At 47.2% G+C, this 23,820-nt stretch overlaps 2 protein-coding genes across 3 annotated transcripts in view; both read left to right on the forward strand.

Moving 5' to 3' along the window:
- Nucleotides 1-23,820, forward strand: part of LOC119373459 (ras-related protein Rab-32B) — a 57,374-nt gene that overhangs the window by 17,114 nt on the left and 16,440 nt on the right. The gene's annotated exons all lie outside the window — the stretch shown is intronic.
- Nucleotides 12,229-16,658, forward strand: LOC119374814 (RNA-binding protein 4.1). Its single transcript, XM_037645006.2, has 5 exons — nt 12,229-12,351; nt 12,956-12,979; nt 14,629-14,829; nt 15,457-15,560; nt 16,353-16,658. Exons 2-5 carry the CDS (start codon nt 12,977-12,979, stop codon nt 16,645-16,647), a joined length of 603 nt encoding a protein of 200 aa, XP_037500934.1. The 5' UTR covers nt 12,229-12,351; nt 12,956-12,976; the 3' UTR covers nt 16,648-16,658.

The raw sequence follows: 23,820 nt of genomic DNA on the forward strand, positions 1-23,820 counted from the left end.
GCTCTTTTTGATTCAAGAGACATGCGCCGGAAGAGAAGAGGAACTGTTCAATTAGACGACCTCGAGCATCGCACCGAGAGTCACCCCATAGACCACTATGTGCATTAAAGTCCCCAAGGACCAGATACGGTTCCGGAAGTTCATCCATTAAGGACTGGAATTCATGTTTATTCAGTGGGTGATGCGGAGGTATGTAAAGAGAGCAAATGGTGACGAGTTTGTTCAGAAGAACCACTCGAACAGCCACTGCCTCAAGGGACGTTTGGAGTGGTAAGTGTGTGCACGCTACTCCTTGATTAACGATCACTGCTACACCACCGGATGACGCGATGGCATCATCCCGGTCCTTTCGGAAAATAATGTAACTGCGTAGAAAGTTAGTGTATTTGGATTTTAAGTGTGTTCTTGTACACACAGCACTTTTGGTGTATGTTTGTGTAAAATTTCTTGGATATCGTCGAGGTTTCTCAGCAGTCCTCTGACGTTCCATTGTATAATTTGGGTTTCCATATTGGAAGCAAAGTGGTGCTGTGTGTACGAAAAGAAGTGGCTGTGGTTTCAGTGGCAAGTTGGAGCTCAAGTAACAGGACCGTCCTCGGGCCCCGTTATCGGCTTTTTCATTTTCTTTGCGCGCTCCAAGGAGCTACGCCGTTCTTTCGGTACCAGGGGTACCGGAGTTGTGTCCATTGCCTCGTTTGAGACACTGGACGCCCGCGTGTGCGAGCTGGTTGTTCGTTTTTCCGACCTCGCCTGGCGAGGCGTGGTCGTTTGACCCGACGACCCTGGAGTCGCCTGGATCAGTGGCTTGGTAGGTGGAGCAGTCTTGACTGCTGCCACCACGGGGACAGGCGGGGCAGCCGTGGCTACTCCTACCGCGGGGGCGGATGGCCGTCGCCCCAGCACACTGTGCGTGGCATGGGCGACTGCCTGTGGCCGTTGTAGTGCTGCCCCCTGTTGCACTACATCGGCAAATGATGGTTTGTGAGGAAAAGCTCGTGAGACACGTTGTCGCGCTTCCCGGAAGCTTATATTCTCTGTCACCTTGATTGTGAGGACTTCTTTTTCTCTCTTCCACGCTGCGCATGTTCTGGAGTATGCGGGGTGGGCGCCATCGCAGTTCGCACAATGGGCCTCCGATTCAGTCTTGCAGTCATCGGTTGAGTGTCCTGTAGTGGCGCACTTTGCGCAAGTGAGCTGCCCTCGGCAGCTTTGGGACGCGTGGCCAAATCTCTGGCACTTAAAACAGCGCCGGGGATTTGGGATATATGCTCTCACACGTAGTTTTAGATAGCCTGTCGCGACTGTTTCCGGGAGTGTACTCGAGCTAAATGTGAGAATTAGATGTCTGGTAGGAAGTTCCTTGTCGTTGCGCCTGATTTTGATACGCTGCACATGTAAAACATTTTCATTTTTCCACCCATCAAGCAGTTCTTCGTCTGTGAGATCCACGAGGTCGTCGTCTGAGACTACACCTTTCACTGTGTTCATGGTTCGATGCGGTGTAACGGATATGGACCAATCCCCAAACACTACTAGGTTGTTGAGTTTCTGGCACTGTGGTCTGTCCTTAACTTCGATTAATAGATCCCCGCTTGCCATTTTGGTGGCTTTGTAACCACTGCCAATGGCGTCAGTTAGGCATCTGGAGACCAAGAACGGTGAGATGTTGGTGGCTTTCTTTTCGGTGCTTTCGCAGTGAATGACGTGGTATTTGGGGAAGTTGTCTTTCTTTTCCACGAGGGAATCTCGGCTTACATCGGTGCGCCACCTTTTCGGGGGGCGATCAACGGAGAAAGGGTTTGGTGATCCCATGAGAAGAGGTTGTTGTTCGGCAGCCATGCCAGCCGCCCACCATCGAGCCCAACGAGGGGACGCAGCGAGACACGGAAGGAAACGCGGACGTCAGCTGTACATGGCCACTATAACCAAATATGGTTTACCCTAGGTTGGATAACCACACAAGGTTAACCCTTGCCGCCAGGAAAACTGAAATAAAGGAAGAGAGGAGTAGACAGGAAAGATCAAAATAAGAGAGAAAGACGAAGACGTGGGTAGAGAGAGAGAGATAGGAAAAGGCGACTGCCGATTTCCCCTGGGTGGGTCAGCCCAGGGGTGCCGTCTACGTGAAGCCGGGGCCAAAGGGGTGTGTTGCCTCTGCCGGGGGGCCTTAAAGGTCCAATCACCCGGCGTCGGCTCAACCCCCAGGATCCCCTTTTCCCCGGACACGGCAAAGCCACGCACGGCTAGGCGTGGGAGGGGTCGAAACCCCCCGTTAGCTCGGGTCCGTGGTGTCGCTACACACCAAACGCCTGCTTGCGCAGACGCCCCTGCGGGGTCGTTTTCGCCGAACTGTGCCTCGCCCGTCTCAGTGGTAGTTTCGGGATCACGTACTGCCGTGCGTGTTTTGCGCGCTCGTGAAAGTCGCTCTGACAGAAAGTTCGACAAAATGCCGCATGCGTGTGATATTGCCGGATGCCCGAATGGTGCACAACGCCAGTGCTGCAGCAAGGAAACCGGTGTGTCTTTTCACTGGGTGCGGCGGAATGAACCTTATGCTCGAAGTGGCTTAGTGTCATGCCATTGCGCCAGTGTGCTAAACAGTCAAAACCTCTGCGTGTGTGCTCGCTGCACTTTCGTACTGAGGATTACGAGACCAACCGCAACTTGGTGACGGCTTTGAATGTGCCCATCCGAGCAAGTCTTTGCCGCAGCGCCGTTGTTGCTACTGTGGTCCCGCTACTTCCGCTCGGCTGCTACTAGTGTCGGCGGCCGCGCAGTAAAAGCGGGCAACGTTGGGCATGGCAGCAGTGACGTATGAGAGTCGTATTTTCAGGCGGGAGATTTGAAGCGCGCTAACGCGATGCGGACCACTAAAAACGTGATTTTATTTCAAAATAAGCACTTCCTTGGCACAAAAGTAGCACTACGAGGTTTCTGGACCGCTATTTCAACAATCAACGTCGACTTAATATTTGCCTTTAGTGTCCCTTTAACTACCTGAAGGATCTGCGCTTTGTGGCGTAGTGGTTAGCGCCACGCGCTGCGGATCGAGAGATCGCTGGTTCGATTCCGCGCTTTGGAAGCATTTCTCTTAATTATTTTTCTTTGGGACTTTTTATATATATATGTGTGTGTGTGTGTGTGTGTGTGTGTGTGTGTGTGTGTGTGTGTATGTGTACATAGATATATATATACATACATACATACTTATACATATACGGTGCGTGACGGCGACGGTGACAGCAAGATCCAGCCGAGACTGTCCATATAACTGCTATCGCAATAAAATGAAACAAGTTTGCCACAGCCGCTTAAGCCTTGGTCGCGAATGCGATAGTGGCAAGATTGTGAATGGCCTTTCTGAATGTCCTTTTTTTGCTCACTTATGTTGATGTCTTCCTTAGCCGAGGTAGGGAACCATCCAGTGAATCCATGCTCCTGGCAGAAGTTGCTGAGAAAGCGGGCATTGGGAGGCTGGGAGCCCAGGTCGCACTTGTTGGCCATCAGAAGCACGGGCAGGGGCCGTCCGTTTGGCAGCTCCACCTTGGCAGTGAGGTCGGCCTTCCACTGCATGGCAAGGTATATATAACCATAAGTCTCGGCCAACTTGGTCGACTTGTCCTTTCACAGTATCGAGCAAGACCACAGCTGCCTTAGACCAGAGGCCACATCCTTAAAACCAATCTGATGTAAGCTTCTCAACACCACTGAGGCTGCCAGGGGCATGGCCAGAAATTTTTTTACAAGGACGGGGGGTCCTATTCCTCTTTATGTATGCAGTGATGTGATTGACCAAAGCCACTTCAGCGCTCAGCGCAGCTTCTGGAGCAGCTGAAACCTCGCTTTGGAGGGGCACAACATTTCAGAGCCTTTACCAAGCGCACATTTTCAAATGCAAATATCTGCCTCGAAGCTGGAGCAGTTTTACCATGTTTAACAAAGCCAATTTATGCACAAATAACGCATGTTTACTTAGAATACCCCAAAAGATGAAATTATGTCGCTGCTTTTTGCATATCTATGGACAGCCCCAGGCTTCACAAGCCCCGCAACCTCACGCCAACTAAGATTTTTCTGGAATCAACACCATACGTGTATATGAATATAACTTTCTCCGCTGCTTTAGTTGCAGTACTGGAAGCACAAGCTGTGTAAATTTTGCATGCATTCTGTTTACTATTCAGAAGAACTATTCTGATGACGTATGCGCTTTCAGAACAACCTAGGCCTTTGCTGCAAGGTGAAGGGATCGCTGTTGTGCTTTACGGAGAGAATCGTAAGGATCCTGGTTCATGAGCAGTTAATAAAATACAGAGTTTCATAATTGGTCCTTTCTGCCCGAAATCTAATTTGTGCTCCATAAAATTTGCAGTAATGGGAGGCTTCATATTTAACTTCAACAAGTTCTCAAACAAGAACTGTTGCTGCGGTTGAGAAAGAGAAGCGAGATGCTAGGACAATATCCTTGCTCAGATAAATCCCAGTCCACTGCAGTGCGTGGAATTGCTGATAAAATATGGCGACGGTATCATCAGACTTTAAAAAAAGTCACAGTTTCACCGCAAGGGCAAAGCAATGAATGCGATAGCAACAAATTGTAGTGTTTCACGAAAACTCATTGATATTGTGTCTAACAAAGAAAAACTAGCCCTTAAAAGTCATCTTCTTTCCTTCAGTGTTACACGAAGTGAGGCTGGCAGTTAACTGTTTTGTATCCGATCTCGCGTAACTACAAAACGCTGGTGTAAGAGAGTACGGCCTCTCCAGGGAGAGATGCTCTCCGCATAGTGACTTCGCGTTGAGAGCGCAGCACGTAGAAGGGTATACGAGCTGCCCGCAGTGATGGCTGTCGAGATAGCGCGAGGGCCAGTGATCACGACAGCGCCCTTAGATTCAAAGTTCAAAGTGGCTCTCGCGCGACAACCCTCGCCTCGCCACGCCTCGCCTCGCCACGCCCCTCGTGTCTTTTCATGGTCGTTAAATACGGGGCGTTTCCTGTCTGCTTCCAAGGCAGGCCTCCCGAGCAAGGTGATGTTATCGTATGCACCCTCCGAGCCACCAAAATGGCCTCACTCGCGCGCTTTTACCCGCGGTAGAATGTACGATGCACGGGGGGACCTTATCCATTTGGACTTCATACCGGAAGGACATGACGGCGACAGCGATGGCAAAAACCCATCGAGACTGTCCATATAATTGCTATCGCAACAAATTAAGCATCATGCATCAACTTTGATAGAAATGTATTACAACAAATAGTACTACAATTTGTTGTACTACAATTGTTGCAACAGGGCATATGGCAGAAGACCCCCCCCCCCCTATTTTAAAACATCAGTGACCTATTAAATTTACAGGAGAAATAGAGATCACCTATGCATTGAAACAACTCTAAATGTGCGGCTCATCTAATAATGGCATGAGTACACGATAACAACGGCATTCCATGTAGGTGTACTGGCTATGCAAGAAAGAAAAAAAAAAAACGCACACTATCTGTCAATCTGAAGTTAAAAACAGACCAGCCACAGCTGTGGCCAATCTGTTGCACATAGCAGCGAGAAAAGGAAGTACAAACCTTCAACACGGAGTGAAGGGTCGCTGGCCTGCAAAAGAAGAAAGAAAAAAACAGACAAGAAATTATGATCAAGCTAAAGCAGCTGCGCCAAAAAAAAAGTGGAATGTTTCAACTCGCGATGAGCAGGAGATTCACGAACACGTGGAAGTTGCTCGCTCTACACAACAGTGTCTACAGCGTCGCAAGATTCCCAGAAAAGTACAGCAATTAGCATTTTTTTTACTGTGTCATGTACAGGACGTACTAACAACTGCCAAAAAAATCACATGTAATTTTTTTATCACGTGTAACAGACAGCCCATTCCGTTCCTTGGAATGAGTTACTTGTAACATTACATGTACGTACATCAAAATGCATAACCAAACATATTAGCAAGACTTACCCAACTAAGTTACCGCACATACTGCAATTTACAAATTTTAGCTGGCGAGTTCTCAAGGCTTATCGACTTCAAACAAATTCAGGAGATTACACCAGTGTCAAGGCACTAACGAAGTGCTACTAGATCGTTGTTTAAGTCATTTTGGTATTTTTAAAGCATAAAACAGTACTTCTGTTAAATTAATTGTAACAGCACATTTTTACGATGAACATGATGGTGCATGTCTCAAAAATGGTGCAATCTCTAGAAACAATGCAAAAGTGGATCCTGCCCATGAAAGTTGGTAGACTGCGATATGTGTTGCAAGGTAACCAGCACTGAAAACATTAATTACTAAAATTTCTTAACTATGGTCCTTTATAAGTTTATCTTTCTCATGCTAGTAATGTCCATTGCTTCGAGTAATTCAATTCAAGGACTCAAATCATGCTTTATACAGCCAGAATCTCTTAAGCCTTTTTGTAGTAGCAGCAACAAACTTGACTGGATAAACTTGCTCAAAGCATGCACAGAAGTCAACACACTTGTCTAGAATGCTGGAACGCCACACTCCGGCAAGTTCCAGAGCCGCATATACCGATAACAAGTTGTTTGAAATATCCCACACTTAAGCATTCATCCGTAGCGGCCTTGCATGCTATAACATGGCCTCTTTCAAACCACGTGTAGTCGGCAAACGGCGTCAATGCAGTCCAGAGCTTGCCAATTCCAGTGTTCTAGACATGTGCATTGACCTCTGCACACCTGTAGTGTACTTTCACAACCATAAGTATGCACGTCCTTCCACGAATGTTACAGTTCTTAGAACAAGCTTCATACTTCAAGAGATACAGCACAGGACACAATTTATGGCTGTGTAAACTTACCTTGACAAGTCGTAGACGATCACAGCAGCAGTGCTAAAAGAAAGAAAACAAAGATGAGAGCGCAATCGTGAAGTGAACTTAACACTTTGAGAGTTTTCACCATACATGTACGGCATCACCTAAAAGGCACCAAAGGGTTTTCATCGTACATGTACGACATCGCCTGTATGTTTAAAACGCGCACTTTTTTAGATCATTTCTCTTAGAGCTTGGCACGTGCTGTCACACTTCGGGAATACATGGAATCTTTTTCATGCGCCGATGTCTCCTCCCCTCCCCCCCCCCCCCCCCCCCCCCCCCCCCCCCGTTGTTGTTTTTTTCTTTCCAAAGTGGTAAGCCGGCTTTCGCTTACTCGTCCGAGCGCGTGGTGTGGCTGGTTTTGGTTTCGCCCTTCGGGTGGTTATCGCTTCTTGCACCCACAAAGCTGATGGCTGTCTGGTTTATAATCTCTGAAAGGGTGACCGCTTGTTACTCTCTCATTTATTGCTCGCCGGGGCATGATTACATCTGTTTCCATGCAGCGCTAAGTTACACAAACCATGCTGCCATGGTTGCGTTTCCCGTTTTGGGGACTCGAAAAAACTAACACCGTCTTGTCGGCAATAAGACGAAGGATTACTATGGCTTTTTCACTCGTTTTGTTTTCAGGATGGGCGCCCAACCACGCAGTTTTCTTCCGTGCGCTCACTTACGCAGTTCGCTGGTGCTATGGAAGCGCACCGGTTGCTCTGCTGCTAGCAAGTCAAGCGGCGATTCTTCCTATGTGGACTATTTAAAGTGTATTTTTGTGTTTCTAAGCTATGTTTATTACAACACTGTGGTTGTAACACAAAAATGATTGTTTTGTCACTTTACGGTCATGCAAAAAAATTTTAGACAATTTTTTTTTTCTGGAAATAGAATCGTCTGAAGAACTAAATACAAACTTTTGAAGTGCATTTCGCAAAAAAATTCGATCCTCATAGGGTTAATGTATTGACAAGCAAGTGGTCACACTTACGCGTACTTGTAGTACACCCGTGTCATGTATCCAAAGCGTTCATGTCCGGCGATGTCCCTAGTGCAGAAGAAAAAGTTACGTGTAGCGAATGGCAGCAAATGTTCGCGTCTTTCATTGCAACCAATACTCACCACAGCTGTAGGGTTATGTGCTTGTTGCCATTATAGACGAGGTGCTTTAGAAAGAAGTCCACACCAATGGTGATCTTGTAGGCCGGATTGAACACACCTGCCAACGACACCGCAGTGAAATGCATTTGGATCAGAAGCGTAAACGATAATAAGAGCAACAATGCATCTATTTCTTTTCATACAACACAGTTCTTTACGAGTTATTCCACTAAATTACAGTGGATGACCAGTGAAGCTGTTTAGCACACAACACAGAGTTGACACAGAATTTCGAAACATGGCCATCACACACCGTGCAACTAAATCTGAAATGTATGTCTAGGAAGCCCCTTTTGAATTTAGCACATGCTCCTTTAAACTTTTCCATTTGAGCAGCATGTGTCGCAATATGTGTCGTCTTGTCTGGCTTGCCGCATGCACATGGCATTTTGTGTACAATCTTGACGTGTTTGCCGCCCGTGTGTTTTCTTCATTCTTAGTGGACCAGTAGCGAGTAATGAGGTTTGGCCAATTTCTGTGGTGCACACATTTTTGCCTACGGGCAATGCAGATAGCGCACATGCCCTAGCAATATACACCTTGGCTGTAATATACCAGCAATGCGACAAACTGATATGACAGTGCTTGGGACACAGAATGAAACACAATAAAAAATTGTTTTGATGCAGGTTTGACTGACCGGCCTAATGTGCAACTTGGGACATAAGCGACACTGCAATGAAAGATTGCAGATTAGTTTTTACCAACTAGGATACTTAACAGGCAACCAAAGCTCAGCTTATTTTGTGCCGCCATGGCTTGAAATCAAACCCACAACCTTCTGCTCAGCAACACAGCACCGATGCACTAAGGTGGATATGAGACACTAGAATTGGATTTTAAACAAGGAAATAATGTGAATACACTATGCAAATACAATGTGCAGCTGTGAGCGCTATACATTAGAAAAAGATAGAAAAAAAGATTCCAAAGATACACGCACCTTCTGTATAACGCCGGATTAATGATGTCTTTCCTGTAATAAACGAAGGTATGTTACCGATACAGTACCACTCTCTTCATTCAATAAAATCCTCTGCAGATAAAGAACAAATCCAAGTTCTAAAATTACCCATCAACTTAGATAATACACTCATCATGCAGCATAAATAACACTAAGCTGAAAACCGGCTGAAGGACCAGATTTTTTTTGTTAGTGTATCACATAGATAATGAAGGCAAGGGAAGTCTTTCATGGCTTCATTTTCTGTTATCTTCATGCGGTCAAGTAATTATGCTAAAAAAATGAAATCAAATGCAAAAGGCAGCAAACAGAACCTACACAGTGCACAGACTATCCACCATGATTGGAACCCAAGTCTTTTTACCAGTATGTAAACTACCTCCACACACACAGAACTGTACAATGTTGACAGAAAGGGTCACTGAACATATTTATCTCTGCGACACAGTTGAGATGTTGCAAGCATCTTATTGCCCTCCGAATAGTGAAAGGCCCATTGGGAAATTATCCTTTGCGGATTTCCAGAGCACAAAACATAGAACAATTGAGGTGCCTACAAGTAGATACAGCTGGCATAAGAGAAGTGTAAGGACTTTACGTTTCAGTTCAAAGGAACTCTCACTCATTACAGCAAAGCACGAGTCGTTCTCCATAGAACTTTGCATGCTCACTTAAAACATAGCTTTAGATTTTACTTCCTCTCAAATGTAATGTTGAGGAAAAAAGCAGGTGCCCGTTGTACATCGTAGCAGTGGCAGTATCTGCTGTAGCAACGGAACATCATCTAGGCCGGATGTGTAATTACTGCCTAGTTAGACAATAATGCTTGCCTTGGCAACTACTGTATTGCAGTGCTAAATTAACAGACCTCTCCCAAAACTAATCAGCAACGCGATATTCAAGAACTGAGGCTCGCTTACCAACACCAAAGTCGCCAATAACGAGCACTTTGAAGAGGAGGTCTTCAATGTCATACTTCGTAGAGTCAAATGATCCGCTCTGCCTGTTTGCTTCTTTCAGTGATGACATGTTCGGAACCTGAAAAAAAAAAAAATTACGAATGCAAGGAAGTGTGAAGAGATGGCACATGTTCGACGCCAGCCCAGTTATCATTTTGGAGAAGTTCAGATGGACAGTTTCACACCTTGGTCATACGGTACATTTTCGATCGCGATCGAAAGTGCACAGCGTGACAACCGTATACAATTATGGAATCCCGCAGCTTCACTCACACTTCTATGCTGGCGCACACGATAGTGGAGGACATCCAGCTACTTTACTTACCACCCGCGATTCTCCAAGAAGTTTCTGGCACAACGTCCATATTACGCAAGCGAAACAAGAATCAAACCGACGACCTCGATCCTGCTTAGCTGCCGCGTGCGACAAGCGATGCGCAAGAGATTTGTTGCGTGAAACTAGTAAAACAAATGCGGAATGTAAAGTATTATGGGCCCCTCATTTCGCTCCTCGTGAGAGGAAAGGAAAGCTAAGCGACCACTACCGCACAGCTGGAAACCGTCTCAGTGCCAATTGTTACGAGTTTCGCAAGAAAAACAACGCTGGAATAATAACGAAAGGTATTAGTGGTCGAAACACTGCAGGCTTTCGCTGAACAGTGCAAAGACAGTCATCTACTGGCCATTACGGAGCGCTCCCGACGGTGCAATCAGGGGCAGGAAAGTCATGCATTGGGAGATAAAAAGGTCTCATGGCGATAATCGGGCTTCAATATCAGCCTCCGCTCGCAGCGAAAGTACGGCTTCTCAAGGCTGCCAGCGTGGTCGTGAACACAAAGTTTTGAAAAGCGCCGTAAGAAAGTCCCGCTACTTCTTAGGAATGCTCCCTCTTCTTGAACCTGACAACAACAATACGCTGGACATTTCAGCGAGCGACAATGAGAAGTTACCTTGGTGAGGAGGATCCATGAGAAAAGAAACGATGTTTATCGGAGAATACAGATGGCAGTGACTAAATCCAATACTCGTAGCCGCATCGTGCTACTTCGGCGCGCTTATTGACTTCTTTATACGCTAAAGAATGCGCGCTCACAAACACACATACGCTGCTACCTGCCTTCCTCCATGCACACACGTGTCTCAGCGTTCTCATGAGTCATCTGGCGAGCAACAGCCAATAGGAATCACGCTCGCTCGAAATGATTGGGTTAAATGTTTTCTGATTGGATGGCGGGGCTACGACATCTATGACGAAAGCGCAAAGAGCGTGACTACAGGGACCGTAGCGTGACGACACGAGGGACACGTTTTTCATATTGCTGCTGTTCCTGAAACGCTAGCTCACTGTACCTGAACGAGGCGGCACTAGGCAATTTTCTGTATTTTTTTTCTATCACAAAGCATTGCGGGAAGTATTTAAAATTGAAAAAAAGAAGAGGGAGGAAGAGAAAGAAACAAAGACAGTCCCGCAGCTTGCGAAAACGAAAGTGAAACCGGGCAGCGTAATGTTTCACGTGTTGTAGCCCTCCCAAGCCCCTCGTCATTGTAATGATTGTAATGCTAGTAGAGTACACGTGTAATGTGTTTTTCCCAAAGATCAATGCAACAGCCACATAAAAGAAAGCTTTGTCTCTGTGCGATGTGGACAGGTTTATGTGAATACAGATGAAAGCGTGTCCTGCCGGCATTTCACCGGGTGCTTGGTCACGCGGGGCAATGGTTGTAGCATGTGCGAGGAAAAAAAAAAAAAAAGTGACGTAGACTTTAGCGGGTGTGATGGGAGAGAGGGAGATAGATACATTGATTTTTCGCGGAGAGGTACCGTTCAGGCGGTGTGAGGAGTGGTCGTTCTTGGAACTGACGCTTGTAAACATTGCGTTGCGCTTAGTTCATGAAGCACATGAACAGGAACAGAGAAATGACGCGTTGAACGAAAACGCACGACTCGCGCGGAAAGTGACTGCGCTGGCGCGCTGATCAACACGAGCGTTTCCTGCTTCGCCTATGCCGGTAATCTGATATAAATTATTAACGAATGTTTTTTTGCCTAACCGTGGCAACAGCTGAGCACTCATCGACTTGTTCCACTTTGTCAGGCGTGAAGTTCAGGGCACAATACGCACCGAAAATCGGCAGTTGATAACGACAACACGTGGCCGGCTAGATCATTATCAGGCTATCCGGTATCTATCGATACGCAGAGGCGCAGCCACGTAATCATAGGATAAACGGGGAAATTAACGCAATCGCCACGCTTGCCGCCATGCCGCGCCACCACCCATTGTGAGCGCTGTCGTCGTCACCGTCACGTGACTCGACCCTAGGCCAGGCCGCGCTGGAAGTCGGAAGCCTTTGTCACTCGCTCTGTGGGCCGCCGGTATTTGTCGGTGCAAACTGCTAAAAGTAGTTTGGAAGAAAGCTTTTCTTGCAAGTAAGTATCTACATTTATCTCGTTTCAGTCGTAGTCGTTTGCCGAACCGCATATTGATCGACTATCGTTCGCGTTACAACGCAGTAAGTGCGCCGGCAACATGGCGCCTCATTGACGCCTTTGTTCGGCTCGAATAATGCCGACGTGGTAGCTTCCCTAAAGCAAAAACGTTGAACTAAGTAGCTACGGGACACGGCTGATTTAGCTCGAGCTCTTTTGTTTGATACGCGGACGAGGGTTGTGTGTTATCGGTACGTGTTGTAATCCTGCGTGTGCCTCTCACGGCGCGGAAAAAGCCAGTCCACCATCTTGGCTGGGGGCGAATGCCGTTCCGCACGGCACGCACATTTTTGTACCGGCGCACATATCGATTTCTATCTCGGTCCTTGCGCTGGAATTGCGCATTTAGGTCGCCAGTGCCGTCGCCACCGAGTGAGCTTGTTTTCCGCGTCGTAACTCCTTCCCTTAGACTGTATTCGTTTCGTACATTCTCCCACGCGCTTTGATTGCATACGTAATCGTTGGAAGAAAAGTGAACTCGTGGCAGTAAGTTGCGCGGCAGCTGTTACGAGGACTAACGAATTGCGCTTTCTCTCTCTTCCAGGTTAGCGAAACAGGCGACAGAATGGTGAGTCTAGTTGCTTTTGTATTTATATTCTCTCTAGATTCAGTCGCCACGTGCGATTTTCTTTTTATTCGAATCAATTGATACTTGCTTCTAATAGCGTGATTCAGCACAGGGGGGTGGTGTTCTTAAGCCTTAAAGCTCTCCGTTGCTAAGCGGTGGTTGTGAAAATGGACTTTAGGTTAAGCACTATATGTATTCAATTTGATAAAGTCCACTCGGAGCTGTATAACGGGTTCTCGAGTTGCTATTTGGCCCTCTGAAGAAGCACCACGTGTGTTACGGAAGCCATAGCAACGGCGCTTCGATGAACGAGGTTGCGTTGCATCAGAAGGTCGCGTTCTCTTTGTACTGACAGTATTTACATCATGCCTTCTTTTTAAGTCTGCCAATGCTGCCCAGCGCTCGGGATTTGCATGTGTTTTTTTTTTCCGAGCATGTGTAAATACACGATTCAAGGGCGCGTTCCAGCGTAACGTCTAGTTCCTCTTTTTCCACTACGACCGTATACGTCACAAAATCACGTGGTCAACATCGGTTCGCGTGTGTGACATCTACGCGTGCTGTGTAGTGCTCGCGATGTCGCCAACATGTATGAGCGCTGTGGAAAAGTGCACGGAAGTGTGACCAATACTTTAGTACCAAAATTGGTGGGTGGTCAGTTGATGCGCGCGTGTGCATTCCTGTTTAATATGTATTTATGCGAGCTTTGTCTTCAAGCAACCTTTTGAGGACTTCGCTGCTTCTAGGAAATGTGGCTGCAGTTTGCCTCTTCAGTGAAAGCTAGGAAGTTGTATTTAAGAAACGCCGTGTTTGCGTCATTGATTCTCATGTAGCTTAAAGCACAAGCAAGGTGGCTAGTGCAGGTCATTTTACTGCTAAGCTGTATGTGGCTAGGAAGTGGGAAATTTTGGTGGTCTGCGAGTGTGCAAAAACTACAATGAAGAAACAATTCTAGCATATGCCGCCATGATGCCTCGAAGGGTCTCTGCGCTTGCACTAGCTTCAGTTCACTTTTTGTCAGAATATACAGATACTGATGATACCCACCACAGCACGAATCCGTACCCAGAAAAAAATTCTATAGGTGTTCTTTCATATCCTTTAAGCTAACGTCGCCAATTGCAATGTTTGAATCGCGCATCTCTTAAATGTTGTGATAGAGAAATGAAAAGACGCTTCAATAGACCTCAAGTTGTGATAAGCAGTGGGGCTGCACGTTGTAGCATGACTCCGTGGTTAACAATCTGTACAGAGTGCTTGGGTGGTTATTTTTTTGTCTTCATAGTAATCAAGAATAGTACAGTCAACGTCATAAGTTTAACGAGCACGAGACATAGATCTGAATATTCCAGCGGTTCCGGCAGGGTGCCTTGAATTTAGATTTCTGGCCTGTTCTTATATGCACTAACATGTACTGTGCAGTTTGTCCGAATAGTCGCATATTGCTGATAGTTTAAGGCCTAGTGTTCTCTAAATTTTTGGCGCAGACTGTACAAGCTAGCCTGCAAGTGAGTCCTTTTGGATAGCAATTCCTAACCCTTGGTGAACTTGTCGGGATTTCGACATATGCTGTGTGCTTCTTACTCCGTGTTTGTCGGGGTTGGGGAGACCTTACTTTTTTTTATTTTCTCGTGCTCATTGTTTTTCAGCCAAAGCTGTACGTGGGCAGCCTTCCCGAGGGGTGCGACGTAGCCTCGCTCGAGGCGCTGTTTGCCAAATATGGCAAGGTGGAGGAGTGCGACATTGTCAAGAACTACGCCTTCGTGCACATGAACTCCGAAGAAGAGTCCAAGGTGGCCATCGACGCGCTGCACAACTCTGAGTTCATGGGTGGCAAGATCACCGTCGAGGTAAGGCCCTCCTCCAGAAGCCGATAATAAATGTTTTGGAAATGTAGAAAGTGCAGCTTAGTTGGTGGGGGACTCGTCGGAGAAACGCTTAACTGTGCTGAAGACACAAGCACAGGGAAATTGCCCAACACAAGGCACCTAGAGTCACAAAGTGGGCTTGCTGGTAGGTAGATGGAAGCAACAAGTTAGTGTGAACTCTGCACAAGGATAAACTCAGTGCTGTGTGTGTCTTCCTACCTTCTTTTGACCTTGTTAAGCTTGTGCGTTAACCAGATTCTTATAACACGGCATTTACTGTATTTTCATTTTTCGTGTGTGCATGCATTCAACTTTTTCTGTGATGAATGTGCAGCCAGACTGCTTTGTTCTTGGTGATTTAGTTCTAGGCAATCGCTTAACGTGCGAAAAAATGATGCTGGCAAACGGAAGGCATGGGTGAGCGTCTGAGGTTAGTAAAAGCAGGACATCGAAACAAGGTGTATTCATTAATACTGCTTTGTGCCACCAGATGGCCAGGTTAGCCCTCGGTTTCAAATGGTCATTTTGGTTGTTAGTGCTGTATTTTACCGAGCCTTTGTCTGTGTGGCTTTACATGCTAATGCCCCTGCGGTTTTTCTTTTTTTACAGGCTTCACACAGTAAGGTCCGACCCAAGCCAGGCATGGGTGGACGTGGCCAGTGCTACCGTTGTGGCCGTCAGGGTCACTGGTCCAAGGAATGCCCACGAAACCCGTAAGAGCTGGATCATTGCTACTAATTCCCTGCACTGGTTGAACTAAAGGGTGATTGATGTTATGTAGAGGAGGCGTCTATCGGCAACTTTGATTGCTGTGTAGCATAATGCAGTGTTTGTAATCGGAAAACAGTAGAGAGTTTTAGTGCCGGGAGGCCCACAAGCGGCCCGCGTACGCACGCTCTTGCGTTCCTTTGTACTCCCAGCCGCATCCACGGAGAATACAAAGGAACGCAAGGGCTTACGTACCCAAGCCGCTTTGGGGCCACGGCACTAAAACTCTCTAGTATTTGGTGGTCACTACTTGGCGTTTTTCTTTTCCTCAAGACTGAATTGCACTTGGGAATTTCATTTCTTTTGAGATTTTCAATCGGCCAGCACTGAGTAGATTCAAGCATGGACTACATGTGTAGTGATTATTTGCATGAAATTTCAGTTTGCTTCTTCGAGACCGGTCACTTGAGAATACAGCATGTGAATTTAAGTAAGCACAATTAAATTTTACTTTTGCTAGGTTCATAGTGAGTATTTGCCACTAAAATCTTTGTAAGGCACGCAAGGCTGGCAACATTTAGTTCTCGCGTTAGCAGCGTCCAGACATCTGCTAGGCATATGGCGTATGCGTCCAGTGGTTGTTGCCATGACTGATATGTTTAAAGTTAGGATTTCTGTGTAATTAGAATGTTTGATGCCATTGGATCAACCACAAGGTGACGCTTGAATGACTTGTGCTTCCCAAACGGCTGTTAGGCCTTCAAAGTAAAGTAATGGGGTGTGGGCACTGGCTGCAGGAATGCGCGTTTTGGCTCCGGTGTGCCCATGATGCCTCCTGGCGGCGGCCCTCTTGCGCGCTACCCTGGTGTTGGAGGACCCGAGCGGCTGGGCTACGGCTCCGGTGGGCCCGACCGGTTCATGGACCGGGGTGGAGCCTACGGCGACAGGGGCTTTGGGGCTGCGCCCGGCTATGGTGACCGCATGCGACCCTATCCTGATCCGTACGAACGCCGGGCTGCTCCGCCACCGCCCCCGTCAGCTGCTCGCGACGACTTCTACTACTACCGCCGACCATACGAAGACTTTGGGTGAGTGTCTCATTTGCCAGAAAGGTTTAATGTACCTGTAACCTTGACAGACACAGTTGGATGAAAAGTACAGTGCTAATGGATTGAAGCACAGCTTTGAAACTTGGTGTAATGACCGGTGCATGTTGTATGAGAACTTGGCCATGTACTACAACTCTCGCCGCTAAAGTGCAAGAGTCAAAATTACATCGTCACACAGGTGAAATGAAGATTGGAAACAAAAGTACTTAACCACAATATAATGAATTATCCGTTATAACGAAGTAAATAAAGAAAAGTCTTGTAATAGGAACGGTGTTTATGACCGTCCAATACAAGTTTATGACGAATTTTAGGATATACAGTAAAATCTCGTTAATTCGACCCCCGTTAATTCGGAATTTCGGTTAATTCGGACGCGGCGTCTGGTCCCGGCCAAAATGTGCATTGTTCTATGGCTGAGAACTCTCATTAATTCGGACAGATTCGACCGCGCTTCGGTTAATTCGAACTCCAGACCGAGGTCGGGTCGAGACGGGGAAGCAGCAGCGTATACCGCACGGCCGCGGTTCGGATATAATTCGGATTCGCAGCCGAAATCGACGGCGCATCTGAACAATTTCGAGATCGGATCATGGCCTCCGAGATTTAAAACGAGCTTTGCATCTCGGAGGCACATACACAATGAAAGGCAGTGCATCGCTACTGTCATCAGCAACAGGCAACATGGCGACGGTCCGTTCGCGTTATCAACGCTACAGTTACGGTCCCTAGAATATCTGACCGTACTAGCCACTGTATCAACGCGATCAGCCAGCCATGAGTGGTGGATGATAAGAATAGCATAGAATATGGCATAAGGCATCGTTCCGCGATAGCCCCCTGGTGTTCCGCACCGTGCGCGGTGAAGCGTTGTGCAGGCCTGGCGTTCCGGACTTCCGCACTCCTTTCTACGTACGAGCCGTGCAACATTTTCAACACTGACGAGACAGCGCCTGACAAGACGATCGTGTTTAAGGGGGACCGTGCGTCGGCGGGAAACGGGAAAAGAGCGGGTGATGGTTCTTCTGGCTACGAGCATAACCGGCACAGAGTAGTTGCCGCTGCCGGTGATAGGAAAGGCTGCGAAGCCAAGATGTTTGAAGAACATTAAGCAGCTGCCTGTCGACTACCGCTTTAATAGGAAAGGCTTGGATGACCTGGCTGCGTCAGCTAGGACCGCCGCTTTGCGGCACAGTGTGCGCGGACCTTCAGAACTTAGCAAAATTGTGATTTCCTTGCACGTTGCCTCCGCGAAGCAAACCGCGATCACCGACTTCTTTAAGAAATAAAAGTCTGGTGATGGCGGAACATTTTTCTAGTGTTTTGATCGTACTCGCGATAATTCGGACCCTCGTTAATTCGGACATTCTCTATGGTCCCGTGAAGTCCGAATTAACGGGGTTTTACTGTATAAGCAATTACGAAAAGGCTCTTCCGAATGAAGCTCCATGGATAAAGCATATCTGAGGAAAAGTGAGAACGCGTTTCCACCGTTCACGTGCTCTTCCATAAACGCGAAGCAAGGAAAATTCGATATTGTCCCATATATCTACTGCTAGCGATCCCAGATTTCATTCCGCGATGTCCGGAAACAGAAGTGACAGAGATTTTAGCAGCACACATGTAGTTATTACTGAACATGCTTTCCTTACGTGCCGTGCGACGCTTGAACCGACGAGCTATCAGCAGCGTTTCTAGAACAGACGACGTCCGCCGAAGAATCGCCGTCGCAATTTCTCGCTACCGATAGGCCTAGACGTCACGAGCCTCTGCGGAGAGCGCATTTTGCTGTCGAGCCGACTTGCAGAACAGAAGCTGCGTCGGCACCGTGGCTTACTCGGGACGCACGCGCGAGCGCTATTTATTCAGCGGAATAATGCTTGGTCCATGGTTGCGACTTTGGCAGCCCCAAGATCAAGCTGCACATGTTCTGACGCTCCGGCCGTGCGATTGCCGGTGATAGACGCCCCCAAACCCGACTTTGGCGCAGTTTGGCGCAATTTTCGTCGATATTATCAGGATGGCGCAGTAAATACAATTTGGCGCACTTTGGCGCAGTGGCGCAGGAGTGGAATCACTGCATCGCGGAAATTCGCCGACTACGTTTAAGGCCACCTCGAGGTATGCGCATTACACAAAACCATGTCGAATCGCGACCGAAATTTCACGTGCTGAGCGGTACCGATCGTTCGATTTCACGGGCGCGCACGCGATGTCCAAGACATTGCAATCGAATCCGGAACCACAGTTCGAGAGTTGCATGTGCCAACCATGCCCTCGTTTTCATTAACTATATGATTCTCTTCCCTTCAAGTGCAGCCATCGCAAAAAGTTTGTTTCGTTGATTCCGCACCAAACCGCAACTTTTATCGCCCGCGACCGCTACCGAAAGGCAACCAACGCTGATTAGGCCTAGCGTGCCGTTCAGCATGTTGTCGTGGGAAGTTTGTCCAAAACAAGAAGAAGATCGGACGTCGAAAAGATCGCACTCAAGCACTAACTTAAGAACAGCGCGCGTGATACGAAGTTTGTGTTCGCGGCCAGGAGATCAACGGCGACAAAAGCCCACCAAGCTCGTTTAAGTCCGCGCACTGGCAGAAAAGGCGAAAGCTCGCGTCATGAAGCCGCAAAACTTTTCAATTTGCGGACGAGGTCGCAAACGCGATATCTGTAGCAAGTGTGATAACGACGACGCTTTTCCCGACAGGAAACTTACTTTAAAGCGCACTTGATGAGGACGCGATCGTACGTTCCACGCGTAATGCGCTGCCAGCAAGCGGCCGCGGAGCCTTGCCGCCTTGCCGCCGCCGGTGCAAAGGCTACTCCGTCGCCTAGGCAACCACCATCCTTCCCACTCGGCGAGCCCGCACAGCGCTGCCGCGGTCTTTTTCCTCCCTCCGCCCCTCGTTCGTTCACTGTGCGTGCCCTCGCCCTTCATAACGACCTCGTCGCTCCCTCCCCAGCGGCGTACCTCCTTTGAGAACCGCACTCGCTACCGCGTTTGTCAGAAATATTTTCCCGCAACCGCATTATAAACGGTATTTCATCTTGGGAGACTGCACAATAAGCGGTATGCGTATACATGCGGTTCTATGGGAGGGTGAACGGGATTCGAAAAAGACCGCATTATAACCGGTCCTGCACTATATGCGGTTACGTTATAAGTGGTCTGCACTGTAGTAGAAAAGTGCGGAAGGCCTTTTTCTGGCATCGGCCACACCGCGAGTTCAGGGTTTCGGTTAACCTATGATACGCGGTGACTGAAGGGCGTAGGAGGAGCCACTACGATAGCAAATACACTGGGCTCAATAAGGCATTCATGGCATTTATGTTTCATCCACAGTAGGTTTAAACCTGTGCATATTAACAATGTTTTACCATAAAAAAAAATACAAATGTTTGTATATGCCAACCAACACACGCATCCAGAGCGAGTGGACATGAAAAGCTTGCAACAGCAAGAGCTTACCACTAGTTTCTTGTCTCCAATTTCCCAGTCGTGCAGGATGCGAATGGCCCTCATGGCCGACTCGGGATCTCCGTACTCGCAGAAGCCAAAGCCTGCGAAATCCAAAAATCAATCCACAAGTTGCATAGCATGACAGCCACCAGAGAATTAGTGGCGTCGGAGGTGCGAGCCTTACGCACCTTGCAGCCAGCCGTTTGCGCCCTGGACTCTCTTCCAGCTGACCACGGTACCACACCGCTGTGCAGAGCGAAACACGACAGAATTCAGGAAAACGCTTGTGACCGAGACTTGTAAGGCACCGTAAGGCTGTAGGTGATCAAACACTACCAACCTGAAGAATGAGTCTGATGAGGTTGTCGGACGCTCGCTCCGTGATGTTGCCCACAAAGACTGTGACGGGAGGCCCTTTTGACGTGTTTTCGTGCTGGAAGAAAAAACAACCAGTTCCATATTATTGCCTCCAGTACTAAAGCTAAGTAAATCAGCAGCTACACGAAAATGGGGGAATGAGCATCACTGCATTATCCATGGCATCGCAAATAAAGAGCCATCCACATCCCAGAAACAGCTTGATAACACATTGTTTCGTTATCACTTTACGCCAATGCATTACGAGATTGCATAACAATACCGCAATGTGCCAAAAGCTTGTTAGCATGATGTAACATCAACAGCCCCACATCGTCTCCAGCAGTGCGTAATTATAAACTATATTATGTCCAAACAAAAGGAGAACAAACAAAACCTTAATGAGACACTAAAGGAAAAAACAATTTTTTTTCAAATGAGTAAACTTCTCTTTCACAATTCTAAAATCACCACGCTTGCTATGAAAAGATGCTCAGCAAGACAGAAAACTCACTAGAAGAAGATGCATGTGGCGACGCCACCTTGGAAGTTCTCACGCCAAGTCACCGTGATGTCATAGATTACGACGGCGCCTACGAAGTCCTATATAGTTCCTAATCAATAAAAATGAAGTACATAGTCCTCTGTGGGGGCCACAGATTTAACGTACCAAGTTTAAGGCAATTTCGTTGAGCCAATGCCGCCAAAATACGAAAAATACACTTTTAAATCCGCAACGCGGCACACGGAGATTTCGGCGCAAAATTTAACCATGGAAGTTTGACCTTTCCTCCTCCATTATAATAAAGCTGTGGTGGTAAAATTAACAACATTAGAGTTCTCAGAGACCAATTTATCACTATAAACCGGCTCCTTGTTTCGCTTGAGTGTCCCTTTAATTAAGCCTGAGCGCTCACCGCCTGTTGTTGTTGTTGGTTCCTGCGCACGAGCGGTTTCTTCTCGATAACTGCCGAGTTGGAGCCTGTTCCGTGGCCACGCTTGCCTTGCGAGCGCGGTTGCGGCGAAGGCTGCTGCGGCGGCTGCGCCAGGATTGGAATCGACGGAGGCACCGTCACGGCCACATGTGCCATCATCTGAAAACACAAAAGCAACACAAGTGCGCAACACTGTTGAGAGTCCGCACTCTGCCCGCGCTGCGGGCACCTTCACTTGGTCAGCCTAACTAATGCGAACACAGGAGCAACTTGTGACCAAAGCAAACGACAAATTTGCAACACCGAGATGGAGGCACTCACCGGTGGCATCACACCCATGGCCATTGGTATCATGCCTCCTGGGACTGAAAGAAAAAGAAGGCAGTTAATAAGAGGACCGATTGGCAACAACAAAGCTGCACAGAATTACGGCAGCTACGTGAGGCAAAGCGAATGAGCATGCAAAACAAATAGTGCGCAGTGAACTGATCTTTACGGAGTAAGATGATCAAAAAGTATGCTCGAAAACGATGGTTATAAAAGAACTGTTTGAAACAGTCAAGTTGCACGATGCTTTTTTTCTACACACAGACGTGCCGTGACAAGTGCACAATGTCTAACCTATCTCTCTTGTCTAATTCATTAACTTGAGAAGTCTCAACTTTTCAGCCTAACGGGCTTTGCTTTCCCTAACAAGACTTATTACATTAGTGTCACACAGTCACCTTCAATGGCAATCGGGCCCGATTAGAACTGGAGTGCTGATACGCCGCCAGTTTTAATCACAATCCGGCCTAATATGAATCAAGGCAATTGGGATCGAGCTCAGGCAATCTGGCTGACAGCTGCACTATCCTCTAAGCTTAAAAATAAGAAGCAGCATCACTCGATAAAAGCCACGAGAGAAAGTTATTCTGGGCAAGGGTACGCCGCATGATTGAAACATATTCAAGTATGTTAGTAAATTTTTCATTTGTAGCTGCAAACACGTCGTAGGTTGCGAGAGTTGCAGAGAATAGCAAGTTAGAACTGCTATCTAGCATCTGTAACCGCGCAGTGTAAGTAAGAACATGTTTCCCACGTGTGCGCATGATGTAGTCCTGCACATGCACTCTATGTCAAACAGTGGCATTCTTACGTGCACAACGCCGCTACAGATGCTATATACGCAGTACTAGAACTTCCTTATAACTGCTATATATTAAAACTCGCTACTAATTGTTTGCTTATGACGACCCATAATGACAAACAGCAGTAATATTTTCTTGAAAAGAGGGAGGGCTTCTGTAAAGCACTTTTTTTACAACATATTAGACAAGTTCAATAAGTGCTGCGTATCCACTAGTGATGACCTTGTGCACTCTAACACAGCCAAACTTCAGACTTCCGGCCCACATAGTGACGTTGCACCAATCGTGATAAAGAAATTCCACCTGGACAGTACCCAATCAAAATTAAAGGTGACCGTGTAACACCGCGAGTCATACTTCCGCTAACAGATTTACTTCTGCTGACGCGGCTTAGTTCGTGCAACAAGGAACTAGCTTAGCCGAAGCTACACTGCAAACACATTCCGCACTTACACGGAGGACATAAAGCCAACCACTATGCATAAGACACTATTCCATATACACACGAAAATACGAAAAAAAAATACAAACATGTGCAGCTTCCCAGCAGGATGCCATCAAGCTTTGCAGTGTGCGACCGCATAAGACAAATAGGCGTAACAAAAAAACAGACTGCTTTTCACTTACACGTCTCCCGACCACATCACATCGAAGAGCTCCTTTTATCTAGAAATGGCAAGTGCAAGACTAAAGCACTGTTGACAACAGTTCTTGAGAGGGTAACGTATATCGAAAGCGTGTAGCAAAACCATAACACGCATGAAGAGAATGAAAGGCCTGCGGTAATGTGCAGCAATGTTTCACTATTTAGAAAACCGAAAGCCATAACAAGTGAAGCATGCCGTAGAAGCCCACTGAAATAAAAAATATGTCTATAATACTGCCAGTCAAGAGCAAAGCGGCAACATCGATTTGACGAAAATCACACCCGCTCAACGGTAATCTATCGCATCATCAGACTTTTATTCCACTGCAGAACATCTAAGACAATCACTTTTGGATACATTGCTTTTAGGTGCGTGTTGATCGCTTTTTAAAGAAAAAAAGGCAAGTCAGTTGCTTCAACGTTTGGACACGCGAGATTATACGTCCCGCAAAGCGACCACGGCCACCGCAAGTGATCGTCTAAAATATGGCCGACTGGGCAAAGGACTCTTCCAATGACCTTCATTTACCAGGTCTTGCGCAAGCTGGGTTCATTTTACCACCTGCAAATTTATAAATCTCATAACCACCACCACCCACCCCCTACTTCTAGGTCCTCGACTGAGTTT

This window comes from Rhipicephalus sanguineus, chromosome 11 (genome assembly GCF_013339695.2).
Source record: "Rhipicephalus sanguineus isolate Rsan-2018 chromosome 11, BIME_Rsan_1.4, whole genome shotgun sequence".
Taxonomy (NCBI): Eukaryota; Metazoa; Arthropoda; class Arachnida; order Ixodida; family Ixodidae; genus Rhipicephalus; species Rhipicephalus sanguineus.